The 13,187-nt window shown below is 31.2% G+C and overlaps 2 protein-coding genes across 2 annotated transcripts; both read right to left on the reverse strand.

The window, feature by feature from the left end:
- Positions 1-6,268: 6,268 nt before the first annotated feature.
- On the reverse strand, positions 6,269-7,779 carry LOC131848595 (serine protease inhibitor 77Ba-like). The gene has a single exon (XM_059198512.1). The coding sequence runs from the start codon at positions 7,617-7,619 to the stop codon at positions 6,411-6,413; it is 1,209 nt and encodes a 402-aa protein (XP_059054495.1). The 5' UTR covers positions 7,620-7,779; the 3' UTR covers positions 6,269-6,410.
- Positions 7,780-9,045: 1,266 nt separating this feature from the next.
- Positions 9,046-10,254, reverse strand: LOC131848599 (serine protease inhibitor 77Ba-like). The gene has a single exon (XM_059198516.1). It carries the CDS (start codon positions 10,252-10,254, stop codon positions 9,046-9,048), a length of 1,209 nt encoding a protein of 402 aa, XP_059054499.1.
- Between the last annotated feature and the right edge of the window lie 2,933 nt (positions 10,255-13,187).

Raw genomic sequence — 13,187 nt, forward strand, 5'->3', positions numbered from 1 at the left:
TGAGAGCGCGACAGATAGACAGACACTTAGTTTATAGAAGAAATAATATTAAATTCAGTTCAATTCACATGTTGATGTTGATCATAATGACAGTGACCTATACGGGTGCCCTTTTCAAAATTACAGAGAGACATTTTAATTCTGGTTTATTTTTAATAAAGAGCAACTGATACTGGTTTTAAAATAACACAATAATGAATTAAATTGTTTTGTACCTATCAACATGTTACTTTGTAAGCTGTTTCGATTTAAGGTTGAGATTTGGTAGTGACGTTACTGGGTACAAAAGCGAATATCAAAAGTCCTCTGGAATCAGATTATCATCAGGTAGTTATATATCAGGTGGTTATATCCTTAGTGCTATTTGTGTACACAGACCAGGGTTACTATCCAAGACTCATCAAGTGATCCGAAAAATTACTTACCATTCTAAGTACACAAAAATGTCTGATATATGTTTAAATATTTATTTATTTAAGGATAAGCCATAGACAAAGTTCTAACTATAGCATTTTTTTGAATAAATTATCAATTACACAACTCAGCAGATAGAGTCCAGCTTTGTATATTTATAAAATAATTGATATATATATATATATATAAATATATATAAAGCCACTTAGCATGCTAGAGTTAAAATGATCGAACGTTGTATTTCAAAAGTCAAAAATAAAACTGTTCACATGTAGGATATTTTAAGCTACTTATATGTATATTTTTATTATTATTTTTAACCCTATATTTAATCGAGAAGCACCTTTATGTAAACTTTTGCCCGCGGCTTCACTCGCGTTAATTTATCCCCTTAGGGGTGGAATTTATCAAATCCTTTCTTAGAGGATGCCTACGTCATAGTAGCTTTATGCATGTAAAGTCTCAGCCCTATCGGTATAAAATTGACAAACTTTTCATACAAATTTTCACCCCCTCTTTTATCGTCTTGGGGGTAGAATTAATCAAAATCCTTTCCTAGCGGATGCCTACGTCATAACATCTACTTGCATGTCAAATTTCAGCCCGATATGTCCAGTGGTTTGGGCTGTGCGTTGATAGATCACTATGTCAGTCACCTTTGAGTTATACATATATATTTAGAAGAAGCATTACAATTTAACAGATTATTTCTAGCCGCTTGAAAGACTATGGATCTCGGTATAATTGGACAAATAAAACTGTGAGGAAAACGAATAAAAATAAATTGAAATATTGCCTATCAAGACGAGTTCATTGATCCGTATGCCTTTTAACACAATATAGCATGACATTATCACTGAGCGAACTTTTGATTCAGTGTTGCCAACCGTTTCAAGGACCTATAAGATTTTTGTTTGAGATATGAGTATTTATTATTCGAGAAGTTTACTGCAGTCTCTTGGATATAAATAGGTGCTTCCATGTCCTGAAAGTCAGTCATTTAAATTATATATTAATTTGTTTATTTAAATTTTAATGCACAATATAGCATGACATTATCACTGAGCGAACTTTTGATTCAGTGTTGCCAACTCAACCGTTCCAAGGACCTATAACATTTTTTGTTTGAGAGTCATATTTCAAACAAAAAATGTGAGATTTTTTGATATTTGAGATTTTTTGTTTGATATGAGTAGGTACATTATTATTCTAGAAGACTTTTGCAGTCTGTTGGATATACTTGGTTCGATAAAGTCTATAATTTATAGGTGCTTCCATGTCAGGAAAGTCAATCATACATGTATTATATATTATTTTCTTTATTTAAACTTTAATGCACAAATCAATACATACACACACAAATAAATAAAATTGAAGTGTCTGTTTGTACTTTCAAAATAAAATATTTTCACTAAATGCATATGAAATTATATTCAGTACTTATCTCAAAAAGATAATTTTAATATATTTCTATCTGTCAGTTTGTTCTTGCTAATTTCTGAAACAACTGGACCGATTTTGACGGTACGTTCACTTGTTGATAGCTAATGTTATAAGGAGCAACTTACGTTATTTTAGTTTCGTAATTCTCGTTAATAAGAAATCAATAATATATATTTAAAATTTTGGCGTAAATTGAGCATCAGCTCAAAGTTATCTAGCTCGATCCCAACCTGCAAGAAACGCAAACTCTAAAGCGACCAGACTTTAAATAAATACTTTAAATACATTGACATGCTCTATTTTTTAAATTTTGACAGCCCTGTTTTACTTACAACTTATCCATTTTTATATTAGTTTATCCTCAATACTATAAGGACGCTCTAGTAATACCTAGTAATTAATAGTTGATTTGTATTTTTGTAATGTTATTTTTTGTCTGAGGGCCATTTTCTGGGCCATAAAAATAAAACAAATAAAAAAATCAGCTGTGCCTTTTCACGTAATAAGTACCTACATCAGATACACAGCATCAAGCAGTTCAAGGTTTGAGATGGTCTCGCTAGTGCATTAGTAAATTACTTGGTACTTCCTTCGATTCTTCTCACTAACCTCAATTTGGGATCCTTTGTTTCGATCAATTTATAACGAACAGGTATGTTAGGGATTGTGTAATTATTAGGTTTGTATTAGGCATGAGTAAACGGAATTTACTTGAATAGCTTCAGGAACAAAATAAAAATATATTATAACGAGACTTCACACAAAAGATAACATCCTTTTTATAACGTGAATATTTGAATGCTAATGTAAAATACGACGTAATATTAAGTTTTTTTTTTAACTCTATTTTATACATATATAATCTTAAACATTTGTCATCGGGCTTCAGCCAAGCGTGGTTGAGTTTAAAAGTTGAGTGATAAAAGTGATGTGTATTATTAATGTATTATATTGATATTAAAATTTATAAAAAATATTCGAGTTATGTAATAAATATAATACAATACGATATTGAAATGTCAAGAAAATATATTAATCCTTCTTAAAAGACCGGCACGCACTTGCAATACCCCTGGTGTTGCAGCTCCGTTCGTTTGACACCTATGCTATAAAAAAACTAACATTTTAAAAGAAATAATCATTGATTTTATGTATATATGTTTGCAATGGACAAACTAAAAAATACTTCATGATTTAGAAGTTTGTTATTAGCGAGTAATGGAAATTGTTTCACGCAGGAAGACGCATTAGGGATCATCCGTCATACTCGTGAACGGGTGCTTGTGGAGTCTGTTCGATGAACACTGATTAGACTTTTTGCTTTTGCAATGTCATATTCTGGAGGTTACTCTATTCTCCCAAAGTTGAATTTAAAAATGAATCTGTATTATTGTAAACATGTACAACATTTATTAGAAAAGAATGCGAGCTGAATTTCTTGTCAGTTCTTCTCATTTCGAAATAAATTCGAACTGGCGGAAGATTTCACATATCATAAGAGTCTGTAATAGACCTACATGAAGGAAGATATGTTGATTTGAAAATTACATAATTTATTTGTTTATTTTTGATAAATTTCATTCACACCGTCTGGAAAAAAACTAAAAAAGTTTATATGTACTTAGGTACATTATCTTCAACTCCTTAATTACTGTCATCTTCTTCAATAATCCGAAGATAAAGTCATCGCATCATTATTTATTTCTGGACATACTTATTCACTTAAATTGTATAGTTCAACATTTTTTGTTTTGATACTTATTATATACTAGCCCGTGATGTTTTTTATCTGGCTTTTATAGTCTAAGATATGGCACATGAATAATAACGTATAGGTCTTCAATAATGCTTCTATGTGAATTTTATTCTTAGTGTAATAATCTTTCGACTTGTCTTTGATTTTCATAAATAACAAGGAAGGAAACATAAAGATCATATACCATTTAACAAGTTAGACATATAATATAGTGCATATCGGATTACTATAGGATTATTATCTTACTAATATCTTATTCATATTATAATCGCGAAAGTTGCAATTTGTGTGTATGGGTGGACGTTTGTTAGTCTTTTACGCAAAAACTACTGAACGAATTTTGATAAAACTTTACAGTAATATAGCGTATTCATCAGAATATTATATAGGCTATAATTTTCACGCGGGTGAAACCGCGAGCATAGCTAGTTACATGTAAACGTGAAAGTTTGTGAGTTAGTCCTTAAGGTATTGTGCATAACGCACCTTTTTATATGATAATTATTCGTTCCATTTTTATTGTCAATTTGAAATATATGTCTTTTACCTTCAGCGACCGTAGTTTCTCTTGTAATTAAAATTAAAATATATTATAAATTAAAAATACAGTCCTTAGAAACCTCACTAATTAAAAGGTCCATATAATACCTTTTAATTAGTGAGGTTTCTAAGGACTGTATTTTTAATTTTTAATATATTTTAATTATACACATATTGTTTTATAAATAATATTAAGTTTCATAAAACAAAATAAATAAATATAGCCAGCCAAGCCATATGCAACATTTAAATCTGCATTATTATCTATACATATAAATAAAATTAGAGTGCCTGTTTGTAATATTGAAATAACCATTTTTTTACTACGTGCATATGAATATAAATACATACGCCAAAATATCATGTTTTACAATTTTTGTCTGTCTGTCTGTCTGTTTGTTCCGGCTAATCTCAAATGACTGGACCGATTTTGACGGGACTTTTATTGGCAGGTAGCTGATGTAATAAGGAGTAACTTAGGCTACTTTTATTTTAGAAAAATAAAGTTAAATTCCTCGCGGATGGTGTCGCGGGAACAGCTAGTCTAATATATAAACTTCGTCATTATCAGGTAACAGAAGAGGTTATATATTTCTTATGCCGTATCTCCTACTATTAATATAAACAAGTTTATAAAACATCTGTACAGTATCATTAATTTATATCATAAAATTAAGCGATCAATTTTACTTCTTTCGTGGAACATTTTAAGTAATTATTATGGTTTGTTATTAATAATGTTTAATATATTTATTGCATAAAATTATTGTTTTTATACCTTTGAATATGGTTAAAGCAAAGCCGATACCAGATGTAACTAGTTTCTCCAGACATGTAGACAGAAAAAAAATAAAACTTTATGAATATACATTCTCATACAAGTATAATTTTAGCCACTTATGTGTTTGACACAATATTATTAGAATAGATAATCCGTATCTTTACATCTATACATATAAATAAAATTGGAGTGTCTGTTTGTAATATTGAAATAACCGTTTTTTACTATATGCATATTAATATAAATACGATACATGCACCAAAATAACATTTTTTACAATTTTTGTCTGTCTGCCTGTTTGTTCCGGGTAATCTCTGAAGTGGCTGGGCCGATTTTGAAGGGACTTTTTTGACAGGTTGCTGATGTAATAAGGAGTAATTTAGGCTACTTTTATTTTAGAAAAATAAAGTTAAATTCCACGCGGACGAAGTTGCGGGAACAGCTAGTTCTTACTAATATTATAAATGCGAAAGTAACTCTGTCTGTCTGTCTCGCTTTCTCGCCAAAACTACTGAACCGATTTGAATGAAATTTGGTATACAGGTAGTATGGACCCTGAGAAAGGACATAAACTTTTCAATGCGAAAAAAGGGTTTTAAGGGGTTAAAACGGAGATGAAAGTTACTATGGAGTATCGTCATTTTTAAAGCTGGAAGTTTGAAACGTATTTGTTTATGAAATTCATAATAAAGTATTAATTATATATAAATTATTTTATTACATGGTCAAGGTCACCCGTCCACGCGGATGTATTCGCGAGCACAGCTAGTAATAGAGATACCTAATTATTTTGGTTTCGTCTTTTTAGAATATAATTTCAGTAGAGAAATGAGAACAAAATGGGCTTAGTTATATGTTTTTGATCACTTGTCAATATATTAAAATAGTGTATATGATAAACATATTATATGATTTTTATTTTTGTTTAGATGATAATTAATAAATTTAATTCCATAAGCTAGAGCTGTTCTTAGCGTAGTCGTGATTTTAACTCTGGAAAAATTTGCTATAGTTTTTTTTTATTCAAATATTCATTAGAGATAATTTAAGTTTTAAATAAACCAATTGTAAAAAAAAATGTACGTACCTCGTTTCGTTTTTTGTTGTCTTTTGTAAGAGTCAATAAATAATATTGTATTCTACATCTGTTGATGTGAGATAAATTAAAAAAATATCAATCTTAGCACCAACCAGGCACATTAACGAGGTTTTCAATTTGGTTAAAAAACTATCTGTTATTTAAAAATTATGTAATTTTCATACTCACTTTTAGCATTTTCAAAAAATTGCTTCTCAAAATTTGTGATTTAGCAAAATAATAATAAGGACAGAAATTAAATAAAAACTATATTATCATTTCATAAAGTACCTAAAAAATTGATTTCTACAACTTGTATTCTTATTTACAGTGTCACAGATTTCATTAGCACTAATAATCGAAATATTTCATTATTATACAGGTCCCACAACTTTGCACTAAAACAGGGAAGGGTCTTCGTAAACCCCAGCAAATAATATTGCACGTGAACACTTCTCGATAATCAGAAACACAAACTCTTTATTGGCCACAAACTTTTGTCCCAATCTTCTATTCTCTAATCCTACTACGGTAGATGACGCAGCCACTGTACCACTTTCAGTCACTTCTATATCAACATTCTGAATGGTTTTAGACACAAATAATGGACTGTTAGACACACCAGGTAACTGAGCTCTCTGTTTATCAAAAACTGAAATTATTCCTGAATATTGCATGGGTGGTATTAAATTTGTCTGAGATGACATTTTAAATCTTGGTACATAAACTTCAATGTCTGGTAAATTCGTGGAGTATTTATATTCGGTCATCCAGCTTAGTGGTTGAGATGCTAGATTTTTCAATAATGACTTTATTGTTACACCATCAAATGGTAGCAGAATAAGCATCGCAAATTGCTGATCACGACCATATGTCAACTCCAACACTTGAGCTTCTATACTAGTTGCATCCCCGAAACTGTGGTTGCCTTTTTGGTACATCATATTCACAGAACCTATCATCTTTCCTTGAGAATTATAAAAGGTTTCAACCTTTGTATAAGAACGATCAAACTGTTTTGTCCAATTAGCTTTGAAGTAAAGAGCATCTATCAGAACCATTCGAAGGTTCTCCAAAACTTCTGGTTTAACTGCATTCAATATTCTGCCTTCCGTTGCTAAACATATGAAGTAGTTTATATCATTCGCAAGTTTAGTAGTATTGCTTGGATCCACAGAGTATATATCAGTATTATATGTAACCGCGGCTTTACAGAATTCAGGATGAATCTCCAGAGAACAGTCAGAGAATATAACAGACTTTCCATTTATGAGGACATCTTTATCACCACACTTCAAAATATTTCTAGCTGCTAAATGCAACGCCTGCGTTGATCTCAAATCTCTGGGAAGTCGCAACTCCCTCATTAATTCCAGGAAGGTATCTCCAGAAGAACCCTCTGCTAGCAGAGAGAAGATGCTCCATACAGATAGGGGCGATATTGCAATATTTGTTCTCAACTTATTGGGATCATTTTTCTCGTATGCGTAAGTGTTATCCAATAACCTTAATGCAAACTGGTTGATTGGTGCGAAATTGTTGAAGTCTAAAGTTGTAGGCGCCGTCGAGACTAAACTCGCGAACGCTAGTGTCATTAACTTCCACATTTTACACACGACTTAAGAGTACAGCCTTTGGCGCAATACTACTATGGCAAAAAGCGATTCTATCAATTTCAATGGGAGTTTTCTCACGTGCGATGCACACAATGAATATCATTAACTTGAGTAACGTGTGCCGTGAATGATTTTAAAGAACTATGCTTGAGTGCGGATGAGAAGCGTTTATATGAGAATGATAAGTATTAATAAAGGCTCGGAGCAAGCAAATTGGTATCCATTACGTGTCAATAGCAAATTGACTTTTTTTAGTTTAACGGAATTTTTTCAATCAATGTTACTTATAGCATGTTGTTGTGTTTATAATGCGTTGTTTACCTCGATAAAAGATATTACATATTAACTGTTGTTATTTACACTACCAGAGCATAACTTAATATTTCAGTTAGTCAAATATTTCCTCAAGTGAAAACCTTCGCCATATCATCCATCAAAACTTTCTGTCTATGCGTGTATCTTTTTATTCAATTGCCATGAAACTAGGTCAAGGTCCGTGAGAGAATTCAAGATCAGACGGAACTGGTATATTTATAGTGTATATGGATAAGATGAATGAAAGTGAATGATGCAAGATAGTGTAAATATATCTATGATTAGATGTAGACTTTATGTAAAGTCGACTGTCTTATTCATTTCAGCCAGCCGCAAAGCACGATCTTTGAAAACTTTGGTTTGATTTGGAGGTGAGATATGGCAGTGTAATTACAGAGTATGAAGGCATAACTATTCAGTCCTTCAGAATTGCAAATTGCAAATTGTTTACTGCCAATTTCTTACATAATGATATATATCCGTCGCCATTCGATTATTTTTAGATATTCGTAATCAACTTAGTAAGAAGATAGTCAGTGTAAGCACGAATGTCAGAATCCCCGTTATCTCCCCTCAAAAATATTATTAGCTTTGGGTAGATATTTCTCAAATGAATTGATTAAAAAAACTGGTTGCTATAGTAGAGTAGTCAAAACCTACATCCTTGCTTGCATGTATTAAAATATTTATTGACTTATGTAGGTACAGTTTAATGGTGACTATTGTTTATTAATGGAATATCGACGTAAAAATAAAATAATCACAAAATCCTTTTAAGATAGTATAATATATTATCTATTCTGTGGTCACAGAAAGGTAATTCTACCGGATTTTCATTAAAAGTTAAATATGTGCGCTTGCGTTAAGGTGATACAATAATCGTAAAAAAATCGATTTTATAGACTGTCCCTAATTATTGTATCATGTAAGATTACCATATAGTAGTCTTATACTGTTTTAAATGAAAATATATTAATAAAATGTAATAAGATATGGAAAGTTAAATTAAAAACTTTATACAATTTATTATGTTTATAAATAACCATAGTATTAGATTTATTATGTTACCTTAGACAATAATTTATATTCGATTCAGTTCTATTCACGAAGGCGAAGGATCTTCGTAAACACCTGCAAACAATATTAAATTGGATCGTCTTTCTCTAATTAGGAAAACGAATTCTCTATCAGCCATGAACATTTCAAACTTTTTCGTTTCCAACCCGATCATTGTTGATGATGCTACAGAAGACCCGCTTTCGGTCACTTCCATTTCTATATTCTGGACTGTTTGAGATACAAATAGTGATATATTTGATACACCTTCAAGTCTAGCTTTCTGTTTGTCGAAAATAGATGACATACCCATAGATTGTAATGCTGGTATTAAATCAATTTGAGATGTCACTTTGAATTTTGGTATAGAACACTGCATTTGGACACTTTCAAAACTATTACTGTTCATCCAATTCATTGAACAAGAAGCCATATTTCTCAAAAGTTTGTTTATAGAAATACCTTTGAATGGCAATAGAATAAGCATGGAAAATTGTTTGTTTTTACCATACGTTAATTCCAATACACTTGCTTCTATTGAAGGCACATCTCTAACATTGTAACTAGCTTTTTGAGTCATCATGTTGACAAATCCTATATTTTTCCCATTGTAATTGTAGAAAGGTCGTGCTACTGTTTTGTTACGATCAAACTGTATAGTCCAATCAGAATTAAAATATAGTGCATCAATTATAATCATTTTTAGATTCTCCAGAATATCAGGTTTCACTGCATTATCAATTTTCCCATTTGTAGCATGTGATATGAAATTATTTATTTCCTTTGCCAATTTCACAGGATTACGAGTATCAACTGGAAATATGTTTGTGTCATAATCATTAGTCGATTTTGCAAATTGTGGGCACACGTTGAAGTGTTTGTCATACAGCATCAGTGTATGGGCGTTTATGATAACATTTTCATCATTACTTCTCAAGAAATTCCTAGCAAAGCGATGCTGCTTCTGAATTGATCTTCTTTCATTTGATAACCGTAATACTTCAGCTAATTCTTGGAAAGTTGTCCCCGATGCGCCTTCAGCGAGTAACGAGAAGATGTTCCACGTTGAAAACGGTGCTATAGCCACGTTTTTCAGTTTGCTATTGTTTCTCTGGTAATTGTATGTGCTGTTTAATAATTCAACGGCAAACTTGTTGATAGGTGAGATGAGAATATCTACGAGACCTGGCATTTGATATGACACTGGGGCAGTTGAGGCTAAGCCTAACAGAGTGAATGATACAATTTTCCACATTATATTTGAAATATTTAAAATCAACTGTAACCCTAAAAGATATTGCTTACATTTATGTGGGGGTTACCTCAACTACAATTGCGTAAATGGTTTGAGAGAACTAAGGGAAATTATCTATGGGAATAGCTTATATAGACATGACATAGATTCCTAGTGAGACAAAATATATTGTTATGTGCATAATAAGAGCAGCAGACCATAGATAAAATAAGTGACGATAACGTCATTAGAACGAGCGTTTCTACTTCCTAACTGATATTATAAATGCAACAGTAAGTTTGTTTGTTACGACTATATTCTTTATTTAAGTAATGGGATACAAGACGGGGTCACCTGGTGGTAACTGGTAACCGTCGCCTATATACATGAACTTATACATCATCATGTAACACCCGACAGACTACTCCTGCGTTGCCATTCGAGAACTAAGATTTTGTAGCTGTTATCCCGTAATTACCTAAATATCATCACGAAATTTAACATACATATACTCTTTTGAATGAAATTAATGAAGACGTACATATGCTGGTTAAGACGAAGTTACTGGAAGAAACTAGTTGATTATATTTCCATCCCCATTCCGAATCTGGTATTCAAACATTTTATTGTAATGTTTATTATTTTTTATATATATATAGCCTATTAGCCTATTTTGTACTGATTGCGATAATTCTTTTGATTATCTGTAGAGTTTACTCCCCTGTTGGTTCTGTATTAATTTAGTTCTGTAGTAATAATTTTTGATGTCTTGATTCAATTTGCTTGAAGAAATCTGAAATTATTATAAAATGTTTCTCATATTTCTGTTTCATAATTGAAATAACACCTTTAGAGATATTACTTGAATATTTTTTCTGGGAATAATTTTAATTTTAATGTATTAATAATACAAATAACCAATGATAAAAGTCGTCCCAGAATAATAATAATATCTCAGAATAATTCTCACAGCTCCAACTAGTCCCAATTCAAGTCAACTTTTATGAGTACTAGACAATTGATATAAATACACAGATACTTTTTTTTTTAAATATATCTTATCTTAATAATGTTATAAACGCGAAAGTTTGTAAGTATAGATGTTTGTTACTCTATCACGTAAAAAGTACTGAACGGATTTTGATGAAACATTACAGTAATATGGCTTATGCATCAGAATAACACACAGGCTATATTTTATATTCAACGCAAGTGAAACCGCGGGCACAGCTAGCACATAATATATTTAAGAAAATACCAGAATAGGATAACAGATTAATTAACCCGGTTTAAAAAAAGGTTAATTTTACTTAATTTCTAAGTTTGTTGACTCTTAAGTAAAGTAAGATCCTGTTATATGGTATGATAGCCCTAATATTGGATTATAGATATAATAGTAGGTACAATTAGTGCCAACTACATCGTCACTAATTCTAGTTCATGTAACGAATTATCATAAATATTTTGTGAGTAGGATAGGGGTTATGGCGAAACAGCCTTTCTTGATTATCGGTTTGATAGTTAGGCAAGTATTGTACAGTGTGAAAGAAAAAAGACAGATAATGAATGCTATAGAAAGTAGAAGAGGAAAAATCTTGGGGCACTTGATACGGCACGATGAATTTTTGAAACTAATTATTGAGGAAAAGATAGGAGAAAAGAGGGGGAGAGGAAGACCGAGGCACAGATACATCAAACAAATTAAAGGCAGAATTGGAGTCGTGTCGTATCAAGGCTTAAAGAGTATGATGGAAGATTATTGAAAGTGGAAAGAGCTCCACCGACAAGAGCGTTGCTCTTAAGTTTATGAATGAATGAATGAAGTTAGACAAGTAGGCACATTAACTTATATACTTATTTTATAACTTATCCAGAAATTTCTGCCTTGTTTCACGTTTCAGTGGAAACGTGTTATACAATCTAAAAAATGGGGGGTTAGCACAGGCGGACTATTCCATTATCATAAATAAAATATCTAAAAAAATGAAAAAATTCAGAACATCCCCTTCTTTTTAAAGTATTTTAAACTTTGTATAGGTACACTGGTGGCAATAAAACGGCTTTTTTAAACTTGATACTTATATCTTATATTAAATACGTGAAACAAAAACTTTGTATCCCTTTTTACAATTGTTGTATGGACGGAGGAGTATGAAATTTCACACACTTATTGTTTATATAGAGAAGGAGTGTTGAAAGCTAATATTTTTTAAAATTATGCATAAAAATTATAGATTAAATGAGTAAATAAAAATATTAAACACTACTATGCGTTTGACATACACGCATATGTATTATTTTGTTTGTTGTTAAAGTCTGTGGTCATATTAAGAATATTTTTAATATTGTTGGTCTATAAGCTTATTGAATGTAAATTAATTATGATCGAATTTCGATCACGGGGCAACGAGTAGTTCATATTCTATACTACACTTTAGTGCCGGTAGAGTGAACTACCAGAGCATTTTCACAGCTCTTATTATATGTACATATAAAACTAATTATAAGGTTGGAATATAAAATAAAAAAAACAAATAATTCTTTTTTCGAAAATATAACTGCCATCTATTTCAATATTTATGAACTACTTGTATGTAGCTTAAATTAAATTTACGTTGCTTTCATACAACACGAATAAGTTTCATGCCGCAACAATAGATGTCGCTATTTGTTATTTCACACAGCCTTAGCATTTAGGACACCGCTTTACTTCCGGTCGCGGTTCGATTCCTGCAAGTACTTGTATTCATGAGTGTGATTGTTTGTATCGGTCTGGATGTTTTCTATGTATACTATGGATGTATTTACAAAAAAAAATAATATCTAAGTATTTGTATCAGTTGTTTAGTACCCATAACACAAGCTTAGCTTGGGACTCGATGACGCTGCGTAAATTTTTGTTTATTATTTCAACTCAAGGCTGTATTTTTAGTAAGTAGTAATTTCTGTATGTA

The sequence above is a fragment of the Achroia grisella genome, unplaced genomic scaffold (assembly GCF_030625045.1).
Source record: "Achroia grisella isolate CSIRO2021 unplaced genomic scaffold, CSIRO_AGI_Agris_v1 utg5640, whole genome shotgun sequence".
NCBI lineage: Eukaryota > Metazoa > Arthropoda > Insecta > Lepidoptera > Pyralidae > Achroia > Achroia grisella.